At 45.4% G+C, this 18,915-nt stretch overlaps 1 protein-coding gene across 1 annotated transcript in view; it reads right to left on the reverse strand.

Annotated features, from left to right (window-relative positions):
- Positions 1–5,094: 5,094 nt before the first annotated feature.
- The window catches only part of LOC311109463 (Krueppel-like factor 7), a gene marked incomplete at both ends in the record, with an annotated part of 37,213 nt that continues 23,392 nt past the window's right edge, over positions 5,095–18,915 (reverse strand). The window contains 3 exons of the mRNA XM_084152380.1: positions 5,095–5,146; positions 9,077–9,200; positions 14,551–15,196. Coding sequence (XP_084008506.1) covers positions 5,095–5,146; positions 9,077–9,200; positions 14,551–15,196 — 822 coding nt within the window. The remainder of the gene's footprint in view (positions 5,147–9,076; positions 9,201–14,550; positions 15,197–18,915) is intronic.

Below are 18,915 nucleotides of genomic sequence, written 5' to 3' on the forward strand. Positions count from 1 at the left end.
GGGTTTTCTAATGATCAATTAGCCTTTTAAAATGATAAACTTGGATTAGAAAACACAACGTGCCATTGGAACACAGGACTGATGGTTGCTGATAATGGGCCTCTGTACGCCTATGTAGATATTCCATTAAAAATCAGCCGTTTCCAGCTACAATAGCCATTTACAACATTAACAATGTCTACACTGTATTTCTGATCAATTCGATGTTATTTTAATGGACAAAAAAACTGCTTTTCTTTCGAAAAACAAGGACATTTCTAAGTGACCACAAACTTTTGAACGGTAGTGTATATATAAAAAAAGGGATTACATTTTATATATATACCTTTGCTACTGTAGGTAGTGTTAGCTATCACTAGTCGGCTGTGTCCATGCCAAAACTCCAGTATCTTTCATCCCATAGCTTGTTCTCCATCTTCTTTTTAAATAGTGAGACAACATGTTTTCAGCACTTTTATTTCACTGACCGGTCTGTTTCTACTATGTATTTACAGGGACTAGCCAAGAAAAGACAGACCACTGGCCAGTCTGATTCTACTATGTATTTACAGGGACTAGCCAAGAAAAGACAGACCACTGGCCAGTCTGATTCTACTATGTATTTACAGGGACTAGCCAAGAAAAGACAGACCACTGGCCAGTCTGATTCTACTATGTATTTACAGGGACTAGCCAAGAAAAGACAGACCACTGGCCAGTCTGATTCTACTATGTATTTACAGGGACTAGTCAAGAAAAGACAGACCACTGGCCAGTCTGATTCTACTATTTATTACACATATTACATTCTTAAATACAAATGATTCACTGAACAGTTCTTGCATAGAGATATTACAATACCAATTTTAAAAAAGAATTATGAAACAAACCAGTAACAAAAATAAATCTTTCCTTTTTCCATAATAAAGAACATTGTCATACTAACATCATACAAATAATAACTTAGAAAACACTTTGTACAGCAAAGAAAAGGAGAATGAGAGAAGACGAGAGAGAGAGGGAGAGAGAGAGAGAGAGAGAGAGAGAGAGAGAGAGAGAGAGAGAGAGAGAGAGAGAGAGAGAGAGCGAGAGAGAGCAAGAGAGAGTGAGAGAGAGAGAGAGAGAAAGGATGACAGAGGAAAACAGTTGTTAGGAATATGGGAGGGGTTGCTGGTAGAAAAAGGGAACATCTTTGAAGTGCTGTTTCACTAAAGATGGTATACAATACATTTTCATTTACTCCCACACAAAGCAGTGAAAGCAATTGTTGTATAACCAAGTTCTGATACACAAAGACAAGTAAAAAGGACTTGTAGACTGCAGACACACAAAGTAAATGTGAAGTGTTTTCTCCGTTGGTTTCAGTAGTCCTCTGTGAATATTTTTTACTAAATTACTGACGTGTCTCTGATCACAAACAGGAAACAGGAAATTCATCAACACTGGTGTGTGCATCATCATATTTCAGGGAGTCGGTTAAGGGACGCAACATCCAAAGTTGTGTTTACAGGACAGGTGGACAGACAGCTGACATGGGAGAGGGCTTTAAGTTGAGGATGAGTGGATCAGTAAACACCTGTCATACATCAAGATGCAGAGTATAGCTACCCACAACTAAAACACATGTCGTAACATATTGTAGTGCTGAATTATACCGACTGAAGCGATGAGGGGATGAATGAATCTTAGTTTTGTCTCCACTTTGGATAAGCCGCCCCAAAGGGATCTCCGTTCAGGTGCACAGTGAATCTTGTTGAACGATTTTAAAAGATTATACCACAATCAACATTTCAGTAATCAACTGGTAGCCAGTATTTGCAGAGAAAGTCCCCAACTACAAAACCTACATAAGGCCATTTAGTTAAGTTGTTGTCTTGACGGTTTCACCCTAGAATACTGAAAGGTCTGAACACAGCGAGCTGCAAATGGAGGATACATTAATCACAGGCCCAACTACTGTAAACCTTTTGATGTCTGACTGTTGGTTGTTTCTTGCTGTGTTTCCTACAATAAACCTGGTTCTGATTCTGATCAACCGCCATTGTCTGTGCATTTTTTGTTCCTTCATGCTGGTTTATTGGAACAAATCAAACACAAGGATATTGGACAGTAAACCTCAATGGAGAGTGTGGTATAGGTTTGACATACACAGAACATTATTACCAGGCTCCTCTTTTGGTCCCTTCCTAGTAGTTTATTCAAATCATTGAGACCACGTGTGCAATGCATTCAACCTCCCTGCGTGTGTTTGTGCCCGGCTAAGTTAGATGGGCCTGGAGGTCTGGGTTGTGTTCATCCAGGAACACTGTAGCAAAAGGTTTTAAAACGTCCATGCGGTATGTTCAGGTGGTAGCTTGTTTCACTCCGATTCATTTCCTCCCTACTGAACATGACCCCAGAGTTTTTATTCCTTGGTATTTGCGAGTAGCAGGACAGGAGGCTGACACTTTCTAGCAAACTAATGCCAGGGCTGGGATTCGGGACGTGTCGGTCAGTGGTCAGTGGGGCAATGTATGTGACCTCTCAGTAGTATGACCACAGAGAGGAGACAGAGAGGGAGGGAGCGAGAGAGAGAGGGAGAGAGAGAGGGAGAGAGAGCAATAGAGTAGTGGTGAAGTCTCACTCCATTGCGTCCCATTAGAGGGCTGACCGGTGCTGACCAGCACTGCTGAGAGAGCAGAATTCACTCCTCATTACCTCGATGACCCTGCTGTCAACGTGCCCTCCCATTGGCCAATGTCAGCCAAGTCAGTGGGCAGCTCTGGGGGGCTAGCGCTGAATGATGCTAACAGCTAACAGAGCAGATGTCTAGATGGCAATTGGCAAGGGGCTAGCAAAAAAATTCAACAACGAGCTAATGTTTGTCTGTCTTTTTCGCCAAGTGATGTGTGCATTTCTGCATCTGCCAATTCCTAGATAGTTCAGGGTGAGGAAAGACGACGGTGATGATAATGGTGAAGAGAAGACTACAAATGAAAGTGAATCACACTGCCTGGCTTGTGCTTACCAGTCCCACCTATATGACTGCACAACAATCCCACTGACCAAGTCCTTTCTGGGTGCTAATGCCATGCACAGACAGACAACAGTACATTCACAATTACTCGCTCTAGAAAGAGCCACCCTCTCACCCACCCTCCAAGAAACCTTGAGTGTACATGAACTGTAAGAAGAAGAATCCTCCTTCATCAAAATACATTTCCCACATCCCACCTTGAGTAGAAGCATCTTGGCCTATTGAAATGAACTGTAGACACGAGCAGAAGTCTGTTGGATATGTGAGAGGCCGACAAAGTCTCTCTCTGTATGCTTTTGACTCTGGCTAAAGATATCTGAACGGCTCTAGTTTTGTCTTTTGACTGGTAGTTGCACTCTGTAGTTCTGTAGGGGGTTTGGCCAAGTACTCCCATAGACCAAGGTATCATTTCAAGCATGTTGAAGCTTTCATAGGCTTGGGTTTTGATGGCGGGGTGCTGTTCAGGATCTGTTTGCTCCAAAATGAATTGTTCTTAGCAAAACATATAGCGAAAGGGAAGAGATTTTAGAAAATAAATTAAGTAACCTGTACACATCATTTACGATATCCTTTGCAGTCTGTGCTTCGGTAGCTGTTTCGCTACTTGTCTTTCGCCTGTGCATATGGCAGTCCATACCAGAACAGTATGTGTCGAAGCCAACGTTTGGTGAGTTTCAAGACTTTCCAGTTCAAGACCGAAGGGTTTACAAATAACATTTTTTACAAAAGTTTCAAAAGTGTCGCTGCGCAGCTGTGGAGGGGAACTCAGAGAGGAGACAGAGCGGAGTCCATTCCTGTAAAACATTTTGATTGTTTTACAGGAAACAGACAGGAGACAGAGAGGAGACAGAGGGAAGACAGAGAGGAGGCAGAGAGGAGAAGATGGGAGCCAGAGAGGAGCCAGAGAGGAGACAGAGGGAGTCAGTGAAGAGACAGAGAGGAGACAGAGAGGAGACAGAGGGGAGACAGAGAGGAGACAGAGAGGAGTCAGAGAGGAGACAGAGGGGAGATGGAGAGGAGAAGGAGAGGAGACAGAGGGGAGACAGAGAGGAGACAGAGAGGAAACAGAGAGAAGACAGAGGGGAGAGAGAGGGAGACAGAGAGGAGACAGAGGGAGACAGAGAGGAGACAGAGAGGAAACAGAGAGGAGACAGAGAGGAGACAGGGAGGAGACGGGGAGGAGACAGAGAGGAGACAGAGAGGAGACAGAGGGAGACAGAAGGGAGACAGAGGGGAGAGAGAGGAGACAGAGGAGAGACAGAGAGGAGACAGAGGGGAGACAGAGGGGAGACAGAGGGAGACAGAGAGGAGACAGAGGGAGACAGAGAGGAGACAGAGAGGAAACAGAGAGGAAAGAGAGGAGACAGGGAGGAGACAGAGAGGAGACAGAGAGGAGACAGAGGGAGATAGAAGGGAGACAGAGAGGAGACAGAGAGGAGACAGAGGGGAGACAGAGAAGAGACAGAGGGGAGACAGAGGGAGACAGTGGAGCCAGAGAGGAGCCAGAGAGGAGTGCATCTGGAGAATAGGAGGAGTATGAATATTATAGTTCATTGTGGTCATCAGGTGTCTGACCAGGGACTGGGTCAATGTCTTCTGGTTGACCTTTGACCCCTTACAATAGGAGTTTGACAGGGCTGGCTTGCAGTTGTCCAAACTCTAAGATAACCTTCGAGAGAGCAACAGAAAACGGGACGACAACCCTTTTACTCTCTATACGACACAAGCGTCTGTCAGTCCTGTGTTACTGTCTCGAGGCAGAATCACAATCTGGCAGTATCAGAATTCCAGGACTCGGGTGAGGCAGAGCTGCTCGGGGAACAACATTAGACCAGACTGTCTGTTTGTCTGCTGCACACAAAAGCCATGATTATGTGCCCAATGCAGCCCCACGGACACTATCCGTTTGTCTTTCACTCCCATGTCTCCCAAGGCTGATCCAATCCTTGATCTGATGCAACCAAGCTTTTGATTGAACTCTCTCTCAGTTCCCTTTTGAACACAACAGAGACAGCCATGATGTTCACCTCCCTCTCCACCTCTCCTCTTTTCTCTGTCCTCCTGTCCTCCTCCTCTCCCGCTCTTCTCCCTCCACCTCCTCAGATATGCCTTTTCATGTGTAGCGCCAAGTGGTCCGATCTTGAGAAACATCTGTAGAACAGACAGAAATGATGTTGTTAGCTTGTTGCCATGGCAGGAGGAACTATTGTTGAGTCATCAGTCTAACTGCTGCTGTTAGCTAGTCAATGTGCGTCAAGGAAATTCTGATGCACATGCAATTAAACATGTATGACTAATTCATAATCAACATTTAAATCAACATTTTCAACAGGGCCGGTAATGACTGCAGCTGCGTTATGAATAGGAATGGAAGCTGCAGATTGATTTGTTGAACCAGTGATGGAAAACCAACACAAACAACATTTGCTCTAACATTAAGGCACAATTAGTTGAACTGTCTGCATGTATAAGAAATGCACACAAACAACATTTGCTCTAAATTAGAACTAAACTAGTATAACATATTGAAATTGAGCTACTATATTTGTACGAGACCAAAGTCAACAGAGTAAAACATGAAATCACATTATGTATCAAATATATTATTTGATCATATTCATAACTCCTTACTCTTTACTCGTGCATTACTTTCCTATTTGCTACAAATAAGGAAAGATTCATGCGTTACATTTATATATATATCGCTATTTAGCGTTACATTGCAATTTGAAGCAGTCTTCGTGTCCATTCACTGTGATAACATTGTAACTTGCCTGGGTGCTTCATTGAATTAGAATACATACTGAAGTCATTCTAATTCTAGTTAGATTTAAACCTTACATGACTAGATCCCTCTACCCTCCTTGTATCACCAGTCAGAACAGAACAGCAAAAAACAGAAGCTATCTGGATGAATGGAGATGTTGGAGACACACAGGTCCCTGTCTGCCTCATACGTCTGGATTCATGGAGATGTTGGAGACACACAGGACAGGGAGGTGAGGTGACACACTGAGATGAGCCACCAGTCATCTGTCTCACTGTCATACCTGTTGGACAGGAGCGAGGGGGGTGGGGAGTGAAGGGGGTTATGGTCAGACCAGATGGTGGTATGAGTCATGACGAGGGGCCACAACACCAGCTGGCACACCACAGGTCTGTCATGCCACCCGCCCTCCACCCTACCATCCCTCCATCCCTCGTTCCCTCCCTCCATCCACAGTATAACCTGAGGGCTCTGAACAGTTGTCATGGAAATATAGGCTCCTATAAACAACAGTATAACCTGAGGGCTCTGAACAGTTGTCATGGAAATATAGGCTCCTATAAACGACAGTATAACCTGAGGGCTCTGAACAGTTGTCATGGTAATATAGGCTGCTTGAGACAACAGTATAACCTGAGGGCTCTGAACAGTTGTCATGGTAATATAGGCTGCTTGAGACAACAGTATAACCTGAGGGCTCTGAACAGTTGTCATGGTAACATAGGCTCCTTGAGACAACAGTATAACCTGAGGGCTCTGAACAGTTGTCATGGTAATATAGGCTCCTTGAGACAACAGTATAACCTGAGGGCTCTGAACAGTTGTCATGGTAATATAGGCTGCTTGAGACAACAGTATAACCTGAGGGCTCTGAACAGTTGTCATGGTAACATAGGCTCCTATAAACAACAGTATAACCTGAGGGCTCTGAACAGTTGTCATGGTAATATAGGCTCCTTGAGACAACAGTATAACCTGAGGGCTCTGAACAGTTGTCATGGTAATATAGGCTGCTTGAGACAACAGTATAACCTGAGGGCTCTGAACAGTTGTCATGGTAACATAGGCTCCTATAAACAACAGTATAACCTGAGGGTTCTGAACAGTTGTCATGGTAATATAGGCTCCTATAGACAACAGTATAACCTGAGGGCTCTGAACAGTTGCCATGGTAATATAGGCTCCTATATACATTAGTATAACCTGAGGGCTCTGAACAGTTGTCATGGTAATATAGGCTCCTATAGACAACAGTATAACCTGAGGGCTCTGAACAGTTGTCATGGTAATATAGGCTGCTTGAGACAACAGTATAACCTGAGGGCTCTGAACAGTTGTCATGGTAATATAGGCTCCTATAGACAACAGTATAACCTGAGGGCTCTGAACAGTTGTCATGGTAATATAGGCTCCTATAGACAACAGTATAACCTGAGGGCTCTGAACAGTTGCCATGGTAATATAGGCTCCTATAGACATTAGTATAACCTGAGGGCTCTGAACAGTTGTCATGGTAATATAGGCTTCTATAGACAACAGTATAACCTGAGGGTTCTGAACAGTTGTCATGGTAATATAGGCTCCTATAGACAACAGTATAACCTGAGGGCTCTGAACAGTTGCCATGGTAATATAGGCTCCTATAGACATTAGTATAACCTGAGGGCTCTGAACAGTTGTCATGGTAATATAGGCTTCTATAGACAACAGTATAACCTGAGGGCTCTGAACAGTTGCCATGGTAATATAGGCTTCTATAGACAACAGTATAACCTGAGGGCTCTGAACAGTTGCCATGGTAATATAGGCTTCTATAGACAACAGTATAACCTGAGGGCACTGAACAGTTGCCATGGTAATATAGGCTCCTATAGACATTAGTATAACCTGAGGGCTCTGAACAGTTGTCATGGCAATATAGGCTTCTATAGACAACAGTATAACCTGAGGGCTCTGAACAGTTGTCATGGTAATATAGGCTTCTATAGACAACAGTATAACCTGAGGGCTCTGAACAGTTGCCATGGTAATATAGGCTTCTATAGACAACAGTATAACCTGAGGGCTCTGAACAGTTGCCATGGTAATATAGGCTCCTATAGACAACAGTATAACCTGAGGGTTCTGAACAGTTGTCATGGTAATATAGGCTCCTATAGACAACAGTATAACCTGAGGGCTCTGAACAGTTGCCATGGTAATATAGGCTCCTATAGACATTAGTATAACCTGAGGGCTCTGAACAGTTGTCATGGTAATATAGGCTTCTATAGACAACAGTATAACCTGAGAGCTCTGAACAGTTGCCATGGTAATATAGGCTTCTATAGACAACAGTATAACCTGAGGGCTCTGAACAGTTGCCATGGTAATATAGGCTTCTATAGACAACAGTATAACCTGAGGGCACTGAACAGTTGCCATGGTAATATAGGCTTCTATAGACAACAGTATAACCTGAGAGCTCTGAACAGTTGCCATGGTAATATAGGCTTCTATAGACAACAGTATAACCTGAGGGCTCTGAACAGTTGCCATGGTAATATAGGCTTCTATAGACAACAGTATAACCTGAGGGCACTGAACAGTTGCCATGGTAATATAGGCTTCTATAGACAACAGTATAACCTGAGGGCTCTGAACAGTTGTCATGGTAATATAGGCTTCTATAGACAACAGTATAACCTGAGGGCTCTGAACAGTTGCCATGGTAATATAGGCTTCTATAGACAACAGTATAACCTGAGGGCTCTGAACAGTTGCCATGGTAATATAGGCTTCTATAGACAACAGTATAACCTGAGGGCACTGAACAGTTGGACAGTGGATCTGTGTTTGTGTTTTTACTTAGCTTCTGTTGTTCTTCTACATTTCTGTATGTTTTTACATTTCTTAAGGACTCTGGAAGACTAGCCCTTGGTGGGCTAAAAGAGATCCTAATAACATCTAATCAAACAGTTGGGAGCAGAAGGGAGACACACAGGAATCTAGACGTGACCCTGCACTGAATTTCTGAGTAAAGTTTAAAATGGTAATTTTTTATGTAGGCTTTTTTAGGCCTATTTTAAGGCCTTCAAGTCTTCCCGACATGACGGGTACCTTTCCAATCTTTATGTTCTCAACTTGACATGAGTATTATATGCCCTTTACTACAGTGTTGCTTACTAGGGCTGGCAACATCAGTCTGTTAAGTACTGTAACTACCTTGCCAAACAGTGAGCTTGTGTAATGCATCATAGTCGATACACTTAACAGGCTTGTGTTGCTGCCTGTGTGTGTGTGTGTGTGTGTGATGAGAGTGTGTTTTGACATACCTGTCACAGTGGTTACACTTGAAAGGCTTTGCGCCCGTGTGTTTGCGGTAGTGTCTTGTCAGTTCATCGCTCCGGGCGAACCGCCATTCACAGCCCTCCCATGAGCACTTGTAGGGCTTCTCACCTGAGGACGGAAACAAACAAAGCTGTTTATCACTCATCCACCAATCACACGCATGTTTAACAGTTATCCACCAATCATATGGATGGTTATAGCAAGCATCCACTCCATATTCCCATCGTACTGTGTTTCACGTGCAGCTATGTTGATAGGAGACTTCCATTTAGGAGGGTGTGTGTGTCTGCAGCGGTGGACTGGCCATCTGGCATTTTGGGCAAATGCCAGAAGGGCTGGTCCATTTCTTGCCCATTGGTCCTGTCTGACTTAGGTTTTTTTGTGCAAAATGATCATTTGTCAAATAATGGGTGCCTCATGGAAAAATATTGCCGGTGTGGGGGCCTCGAAGAAAAATATTGTCCGGTGTTGGGGCCTCAAGGAAAAAAATGGTCCGGTGTGTTAGAAATGCCACGGCTAATTTCTGGTTCCAGTCCGCCCCTGTGTGTGTATGCGTCTGTGTGTGCATTTGTGTGTGTGATAGGCGTGTGTGTGTGTGGGAGTGAGATAGAGAGATATGTTAGGTGTGTGTGTGTATGTAATGTGTTTTTCATGGATGCGGAGGGGTTCCCAGTAGTCTCTTATCCTGCTGAATGGGCAGAAACTGAGAGGAGGAGGAGGAGGAGGACAGGGGCAGAGATACTGGTGGGAGGTGTGTGTGTGTGTGTGTGTGAGTGAGTGTGTGCGTGCGTGCATGTGTGTATGTGTGATAATTAGGCCAGTGGTGTTGCTTAATGGGAAGTTCCTCTATATTTACACCCTGCCAGCTGCCTCCCTCTCCAAGGAGATGTCACACACATCCACCAATCATCCCAACTAGATCGCATAACACAGACATCAGACTAAATACAGTCTCATAAAGACATCAGACTAAATACAGTCTCATAAAGACCTCAGACTAAATACAGTCTCATAAAAACCTCAGACTAAATACAGTCTCATAAAGACATCAGACTAAATACAGTCTCATAAAGACATCAGACTAAATACAGTCTCATAAAGACATCAGACTAAATACAGTCTCATAAAGACATCAGACTAAATACAGTCTCATAAAGACATCAGACTAAATACAGTCTCATAAAGACATCAGACTAAATACAGTCTCATAAAGACATCAGACTAAATACAGTCTCATAAAGACATCAGACTAAATACAGTCTCATAAAGACCTCAGACTAAATACAGTCTCAGACATCAGACTAAATACAGTCTCATAAAGACATCAGACTAAATACAGTCTCATAAAGACATCAGACTAAATACAGTCTCATAAAGACATCAGACTAAATACAGTCTCATAAAGACCTCAGACTAAATACAGTCTCAGACATCAGACTAAATACAGTCTCATAAAGACATCAGACTAAATACAGTCTTCCCATTGCAACTTCCTCAGATATGATCATAACAACTGAACAGATTCACATAACTTCATTGTCCAATGTGAATCAGAAATGTGTCCGTTCGTGGTTGTTTTGCTGTAGAGGAGTTATGCAATGTAAAAACATAAAATGAGGCCAATGCTTTTAAGTGGTAGATCACATGTATGTCAGTGTATGTTGGTTTGTACTAGTCTATATGACAACAACACTATATATAATATCATCTATTTATTATAATATAATCTATATAATAGCTCCCCAGTGTGTTTGGATGGTTTAATAAGGCACGGTTTGTACCAGCATTTGTCACACATTTTATATCTCTTCAAGAACTCCATCAAATCCACATTACACTTGCTTCATCAGCTTTCAGAATGCAATTAAGAGAGGAAGGAAGCATTTTGTGGTTTACAGTGCTTTTATAATGACCTGCCTGCTATCTCACCAACCGAGCTGCTGGAGAACGGATAAAATAAAACAAATGGGATGACGTGTGTCAGCTGTTGAAGATGTTTTTAGGAGGACTATCCCCCTCTTCCTCCTTGAAGATGTTTTTAGGAGGACTATCCCCCTCTTCCTCCTTGAATATGTTTTTAGGAGGACTATCCCCCTCTTCCTCCTTAAAGATGTGTTTAGGAGGACTAGCCCCCTCTTCCTGCTTGAATATGTTTTTAGGAGGACTATCCCCCTCTTCCTGCTTGAAGATATTTTTAGGAGGACTATCCCCCTCTTCCTGCTTGAATATGTTTTTAGGAGGACTATCCCCCTCTTCCTGCTTGAAGATGTTTTTAGGAGGACTATCCCCCTCTTCCTGCTTGGGCCAGCCTTCTTTAGTGTTACTCTGAGGTTGTCCATAAGGAATTCACTACTCAACTACTTTAAAAATCAGAGTCCATTTTTATATTCAGAGGGTAGCTGAGTGGTGGATAACAGAGACCGTTTTATAATCAGAGACTAGCTGAGTGGTGGATAACAGAGACCATTTTATAATCAGAGACTAGCTGAGTGGTGGATAACAGAGGTACAAGGTGTGTAACAGAGTACCTATCACTCACATCCAACTTATCCCCCATCACAGGTTCACATTTCCTCTATCCCCATCCTCTCCTCTCCTCTCCTCTCCTCTCCTCTCCTCTCCTCTCCTCTCCTCTCCTCTCCTCTCCTCTCCTCTCCTCTCCTCTCCTCTCCTCTCCTCTCCTCTCCTCTAGCCCCATCCTCCCATCTCCTCTCTCCTCTCCCTCCCCTAGCCCCATCCTCCCCTCTCCTCTCTCCTCTCCTTTCCTCTAGCCTTAAAAACAAGAGAGGCAGATTTAGGTCTGGCCCACTCCCTCACACACCGGTCAATTATAGTCCCGGGAGGCATGGATGCCTGACTCGGTCTCCTAGCAACGGGGTGAGTGATGAAACACGAGGAGGCTAGTGCAGCTGGCTGGATCTGGCATTGGCAGCACACGCCGCTGTGCCACCAGCCAATTACCACTCACGCTGGCAGAGGAGTATGCAGTTGCCTAGCAACAGGCGCTGTAATGCTGTACCTTCTTGGTGGGGGTGGGGGGGGTGTGGTGGTTGTGAGGGGGGAGGGATAGTGGAGACAGCATCGATACAGGCTGAGACCAGTGCCAAGAGCACAGCAGATAACCACTCCAGCTACACACTCCTCCATTGATAGGCTATGGTTGCCTAGCAACTAAACACACACACACACACTCGATCCAGCCTCTCAGGTGCCTGAGTTGTGGTTAATTGCATTTCCTCCATTAGCTGGAGATGGACCGGTGTATCGTGGTCTCTGAGGTCATTATGGGGGGAAAGCACTTTACAGGCCAGCACTACTCACTCCTACAGTTTTACTGTTACACTAGTCAATGCTGGCTTCCTTTATATGAGCAGAGAGGGAGAGTGTGTGCGTGTGTGTTTGCGTGTGTGTGTGTGTGTGTGTGTGTGTGTGTGTGCGTGTGTGAGAGAAAGGGAGCAATGGAGGAGACAGAGAGAGGAGGAGGAGGATGCAGGACAGAGGGAGACGTGTTTTACTCTTCTCCTCCTCAGAATCTAATTGTACAATTCCTTATCTGCGTTCAAACCTCCATTCATAAAAGTCACTGCAGGGCCGTGTAATTTCCACCCAGTCTGCTTGATTCCAGCTCCAATGTTAATCTCTGCTCTGTCAGTAATGGATGGTAATAACACATGAAGAATGGGGGGATTTGAGTAACGCCGTCTCTTAAGTCATGGCCTGATGGTTGAACGAGTGGAGGCCCATGGCGCTATGTCTCAGACTGATGTTTCTACCTCTCCTTCTCAGTGCTCTGTCACTGTCTTTGTGCTGTCGGTGGCTAAAGTAACTATTTCAGCTAGCTATAACACTCTCCCTGCGCTTTTAGAGCCAGCATGTCACGTAACAGTACAGGTGGACTGAGACGTTTCTACCTCTCCTTCTCAGCGCCCTGTCACTGTCTTGGTGCTTTATCTCTCTGAGTGACTAAAACAACTGTTCCAGCTATAACACTCACTCTCTTTCATGTGTTTCATTGGCCACACTACACATACTGATCAAAATGCACGGCCGATACATTGCTTCATTCTAAATGGGAAGCTAGTGTGGATATTGGAACAGATCTGCTGTAGCTGTAGAGCTGACATGGTGCGTAAGAGTCGGGGTTGGGGTCAATTCCATTTCATTTCAGGAAGTACACTAAAATTCCAATTCCTATTCTCCTCAATGCTTTTCAATGAAACAATTGTTGTTTACTTTTTCAAATTGACTGGAATTGAAATGGAATTGACCCCAACCCTGGTTAGAATAAGGGTGTTTGAGAAGTGCCAGACGGGGAACATTAACATATTTCAGTCCCACAGAGTCCCAAGTTGGTGGATTGTCACCGAGACATAGCCTATAGAAAGCGTCCATAGAGGGATACGGGGCGGCAGACTAAAATAAACTGGGAAACCACGGCTTATCCAGGTCAATCCATCCATCACGGGGCAGTTAGTCACTCGGCGGACAGTTTCCTGACAGAGGTCTGAGTGGTTTGGGATTGAGATCGAAGAGAGGGAGAATGATGTCCGTTTCCGGAAAATCTGCTGAGGAAGTAGTGTGGCAACCTTGAGAAGGAATACTGATAGCCGAGTATACTGAGGGTACAGGCAGTGCTGAAGAGTACTGAAGTACTCACTCTTTAAATTTAGGTGGTATTCATTATATTTTAGAGCCAATATTCTATAATTGGTACTCAAGCAGTTGAACATTTGAGGAGCTAATGACCACTGGCCCAGGGCGGTCCAGGAAAGATGAGGAAGAGGACAAAGAGGCTGAGTAGGAGGTAGAGGAGGATGAGGAAGACGAGTGGATGTGTTCTTTAATTAATAGATGAGGCCCCATTAACAGAAAGGGCCAAGATGAGTACCAGGTATGATTAAAGAGAACCTGAGCTAAAGGTAAGGAAGGTGAAACATGGATGGACGAGGGATGTCTAAGGAGCTAATAGTAGACCTGATGGTGCTTGTCTGGTGGTCTATAGAGTCTGTCTGAGAGCTCTCCCTGCCTGGCAACGACTCAGATGATCTACCTCTTTGATAAACGACACTTATGTTTTCAGATGAAGTGACTTTCCCTGAGCTGAAGTGAGTAGTATTTCCCTGAGCTGAAGTGAGTAGTATTTCCCTGAGCTGAAGTGAGTAGTATTTCCCTGAGCAGAAGTGAGTAGTATTTCCCTGAGCTGAAGTGAGTAGTATTTCCCTGAGCTGAAGTGAGTAGTATTTCCCTGAGCAGAAGTGAGTAGTATTTGTATAGTATTTGTTTCCTTTCACATACTTGATTAAGCTTGCCTAGAGCAATGGGATGTAATTGAATAGTCCCAAAAGTGCTGTCCATTTGGTATTCAAGGCAGGCTCAATCCGACACTCAAAGTATCTGAAATAAAAACCAATGCTATTTCAACTCTGCTCTAGACTAGAGTCGTGCTGATGAGTCTCACCTGTGTGTGTCCTCTGGTGAGCCTTGAGGTGTGAGCTCTTGGTGTAAACCTTCCTGCAGCCGTTAAACTGGCAGCGGTGGACCCTCTTCTTGTTCTCAGAGATATCCCCCACGCCCATCACACACGTGCCCCCCTGCTCACCGTCGCTGTGCCCGCCTGTGGTGTCACGCCTTGTGGGCAGGGGTAGCGCGTGGGTCGCTACCAACCTGGTGGCGCTCTGCCCCACCTTCCTCGCCACCAGTTTGAGAGTGAGTGTGCCATCAGCGGACGCCGTCAGAGTCTGGTGGGGGTCGGGCTTGACCAGGTGGCGTCCCAGCTCCGGGGACGAGGGCGGCGTCAGGGAGGTGACGGCGCTCAACTGGGCTGGGTGTACCCCTCCCCCTCCAGACCCTAACCCCGTCCCGTCGCCTACGCCAAGTTTGGCAGACTTCAAGGCCCCAGAGAGGTGCTTCCGAGAGGGGCAGAGCAGGGGCGGTAGAGGAGGGCTGGGGGGGTCCGGGAGGCTGGGGAGGAGAGGCTCTAGTACTTCCTCTTCACTGTCCTCCTTCAGGTAGGCCGGGGTGAGCAGGCAGTCCAGCTCCTCGTCAAAGAGGTCCGACAGCCTCTTGGGCTCCGTCTGCAGATATCGCTCCAACTCCAGACAGGTCTGAAGGGAGAAGGGAGAGGGGGTCAACATACAGACACACACATAAACCCTATGTCTTAACACTGATAGAGGTACTTGTATAGTGGCACTGGTATTCCCAGACTGGCAACACATAACCTTGGCTGAAGCACATGCTACATAGAATCACTATAGTGTAGATTTCAGTGGAATACTTGAATACTGTGGTGCTGATGGTGAACATCCCTCTAAAGCTGAGTGGATATTTCCTGTTCAGATTTGTTTTATCACTATATCACATCATTCAATTAAAATAATCTGACAACTCACATAATTACTACACCAGCCAGAGCTGGGTCATATATATATCATCAATTGATATAATGTATCCAAGTGAGCAGGCACCTAAGGCAAATAATTGATGAATGGTTCATGCCTGATGCCCTCAATTGCCCTTCGTGCCCGCTCCCATACCCTATAATTCTGTATTTCTTTGTGACTGTAACGTGTATACAGGTAGACCAGAGAAGCCTCATCCCTGATTGGAAGATGAGTGACCACCCTGATTAGAAGCACCTGCTGCTCATCGGTTGCCCACCTGTGTTCCCTACAAATGCTGTTCTGAATGAAACATATTTCTACCTACACACTGAAGAAGGCTGCAAAGCCGAATCGTCTGTGTACGCTGTTCCCTGATGCAGTAAAAAACGAATACAAAAGAAACGACATATTTTTAAGCGCGGACCCATCACACCTTTTTAAATAGCAGAAAGACTGCTGCTGTATTTTTAGAACCCCAGGGAGGATAGTAGATGGTAGAACCAGCCCCACATTACCAGGCCTGGCAACTCTGCAGAGATGGCTCATTACACGCAGATTGATTACAATGGCTGGAGTGGGGAGAGGAGCCCTGAACCGAGTAACCTTTCTCTCTCTCTATCTTACACGCAAGCACATGTCTCTCTTTATGGAGCACGGATAAGCCACGCACGCAGTTTTACCACCCTCAGATAAGGGAGAGGAGAGATTTATTAAGTCATCAGTCTAGGGATTTCCTTACGGTTCGGCCGTATGCTAAAATAACTGAATACTCCATCATAAACAACCTGCATATGCCTAGTAGGTCTACTCCATTAGACAGCCTGGCTCTGTTCGAAAGGGGACGTGTTGGGTTGGAGTTGTAGGGACACTGTTCAGACATTGTTCAGCACAGGAGCGCTCTCTGCACAAAACAATAAAGGCCTTTTGTTTGACAGCAGCGTCCCTCTCTGTCTCTCTCTCTCTCTCTCTCTCTCTCTCTCTCTCTCTCTCTCTCTCTCTCTCTCTCTCTCTCTCTCTCTCTCTCTGATAGCTGTGAGTTGTGTTTGGCATGTAGGGGCAATGGGAGAAAACAGCACCGCCGCCGGGCCCTTAGTACTAACCATTTCAACTGAGCCAGTAGAGAATGACAGACAGCTCCATTATCGAGGCGGAGGGTGTATAGACCGCATACATCTGAGATATGTAGTTCATAGAACTACCCCCCCCCCCACACACTTGTTTCTGTGTTCTGCACTCTAAAAATAAAACCGTTTATTTTTTGCATCTGTTGCTAGGTGATACTTTCAGGAATAAAGGGATTGTATGATTTTATTTGGGGGGCTGTTGAACTCATTTGCATATTGACATAAAATTGAAAGCACCCCCAAGAGTGTGTCAATAGAGAAGTGCTGCAGAAATATCTTTCTCACCTGTTATAATGGGGACTTATTTTAAGATGCTTTTAAAAATAACCTTTTCCGTGGTTTTACTGTTCCCTTGATTGCTGCGGTCATTGTAAAATGTAATTGGAATGAACTGAATTTACGAGAGAGGCAATTTAAGTGTTGGCGACATTAAGAAGTGATAAGAAAATGGTATGCTACAATCTTCACTGAATTCAAAGGGAGAACAATCATCGATAAAGCCATTGGTCACTGTCTCAGTCTGCTAATACTAGTGAGCTCAATATGCTCATGGAATGTATAGTTCATGATATGGACATGTTCAGCTTTCAAGATTAATTTCAAGCTCTCTCTCTCTGTCTCCCTCTCTCTCTCTCTCTCTGTGTGTGTGTCTCTCTCTCGCTCTTTCTCTCTCTCTCTCTCTCTCTCTCCGTCTCCCTCTCTCTCTCTCTCTCTCTGTCTTCCTCTCTCTCTCAATCTCTCTCACTCTCTCAATCTCTCTGTCTCTGTCTCCCTCTCCCTCTCTCTTTGTGTCTCTCTCTCTCACTCGCTCTCTCTCTCTCTCTCTCCATCTCCCTCTCCCTCTCTCTCTCTCTCATCTCCCTCTCCCTCTCTCTGTCTCCATCTCTCCCTCCCTCTCTCTCCCTCTCTCTCTGTGTCTCTCTCTCGCTCTTTCTATCTCTCTCTCCCTCCGTCTCCCTCTCTCGCTCTTTATATCTCTCTCCGTCTCGCTCGCTCTTTCTATCTCTCTCTCTCTGTCTCTCTCTCTCTCTCTCTCTCTCTCTCTCTCTCTCTCTCTCTCTCTCTCTCTCTCTCTCTCTCTATATATATATATATATATCTCCCTCTCTCTCTCTGTCTCCATCTCCCCCTCCCTCTCTCCCTCTATCTCTCTGTCTCTCTCTCTCTCTGTCTCCCTCTCTCGCTCTTTCTATCTCTCTCTCTCTCTCCGTCTCCCTCTCTCTCTCTCTCTCTCTCCGTCTCCCTCTCTCTCTCTCTCTCCTATTTTTCTTCCTCCTTCTCTACTCATGGGGTTATGAGTAATTAGCAGCTGAAATGACCCAGTAAAAGGAGACTTCATTCAGCAAATGATGGAAAAGTGCAAGAAATAGATAGGTCTAGTGAGAGAGAGGGGGGGGGGGGGGGGGGGAGTAAAAATGGACAAGGAAAAGAGATGGCTGGAGAGGGAGGAGGGGCAAAGAGATATAGAGAGAGAGAGACATGAGGGACAGAAATTAGGTATGGAAGAGAAACAGAAATGGATGGAAAGCGAAGGAGGGGCTGAGGAAGACAGAGAATAACCGAGTGAGCGAAAGAGGGAGGGTGTGAAAAAAGGAGTGGCCGAGAGGGAGAGAGGGAGAGAGGAAGAGAGAGAGAGAGGGAGAGAGGGAGAGAGGGAGAGAGGGAGAGAGAGAGGGAGAGAGGGAGAGTAAGAGAGAGCAAGAGGGAGAGAGGGAGAGAGAGAGGGAGAGAGGGAGAGAGAGAGGGAGAGGGAGGAGAGAGAGAGAGAGAGAGAGAGAGAGAGAGAGAGAGAGAGAGAGAGAGAGAGAGAGAGAGAGAGAGAGAGAGAGAGAGAGAGAGAGAGAGAGAGAGAGAGAGAGAGAGAGAGAGGGAGGGAGAGAGGGCTTGCCTTGGCTCTCACAGTGGGAAGTAAAACCAATCCCAGGCCTGTGACATTTACCGTAACGGTATCCTCACAGCAGGCTAACTAACACACGGTCAGCAGCCTTGCATTCACACCTCAGGGAAAGGAGGGATGGGGCTACACACTCAATACACACCTCAGGGAAAAGATGGATGGGACTGCACTCTCAATACACACCTCAGGGAAAGGAGGGATGGGGTCCAGAAGAGGACTGGCCACCCCTCTGAGACTGGTTCCTCTCTACCCGGTAAAGCCAGAAGAGGACTGGCCACCCCTCTGAGACTGGTTCCTCTCTACCCGGTAAAGCCAGAAGAGGACTGGCCACCCCTCTGAGATTGGTTCCTCTCTACCCGGTACAGCCAGAAGAGGACTGGCCATCCCTCAGAGACTGGTTCCTCTCTAGGTTTCTTCCT

The sequence above is a fragment of the Coregonus lavaretus genome, assembly GCF_964263955.1.
Source record: "Coregonus lavaretus genome assembly, chromosome: 35".
Taxonomy (NCBI): domain Eukaryota; kingdom Metazoa; phylum Chordata; class Actinopteri; order Salmoniformes; family Salmonidae; genus Coregonus; species Coregonus lavaretus.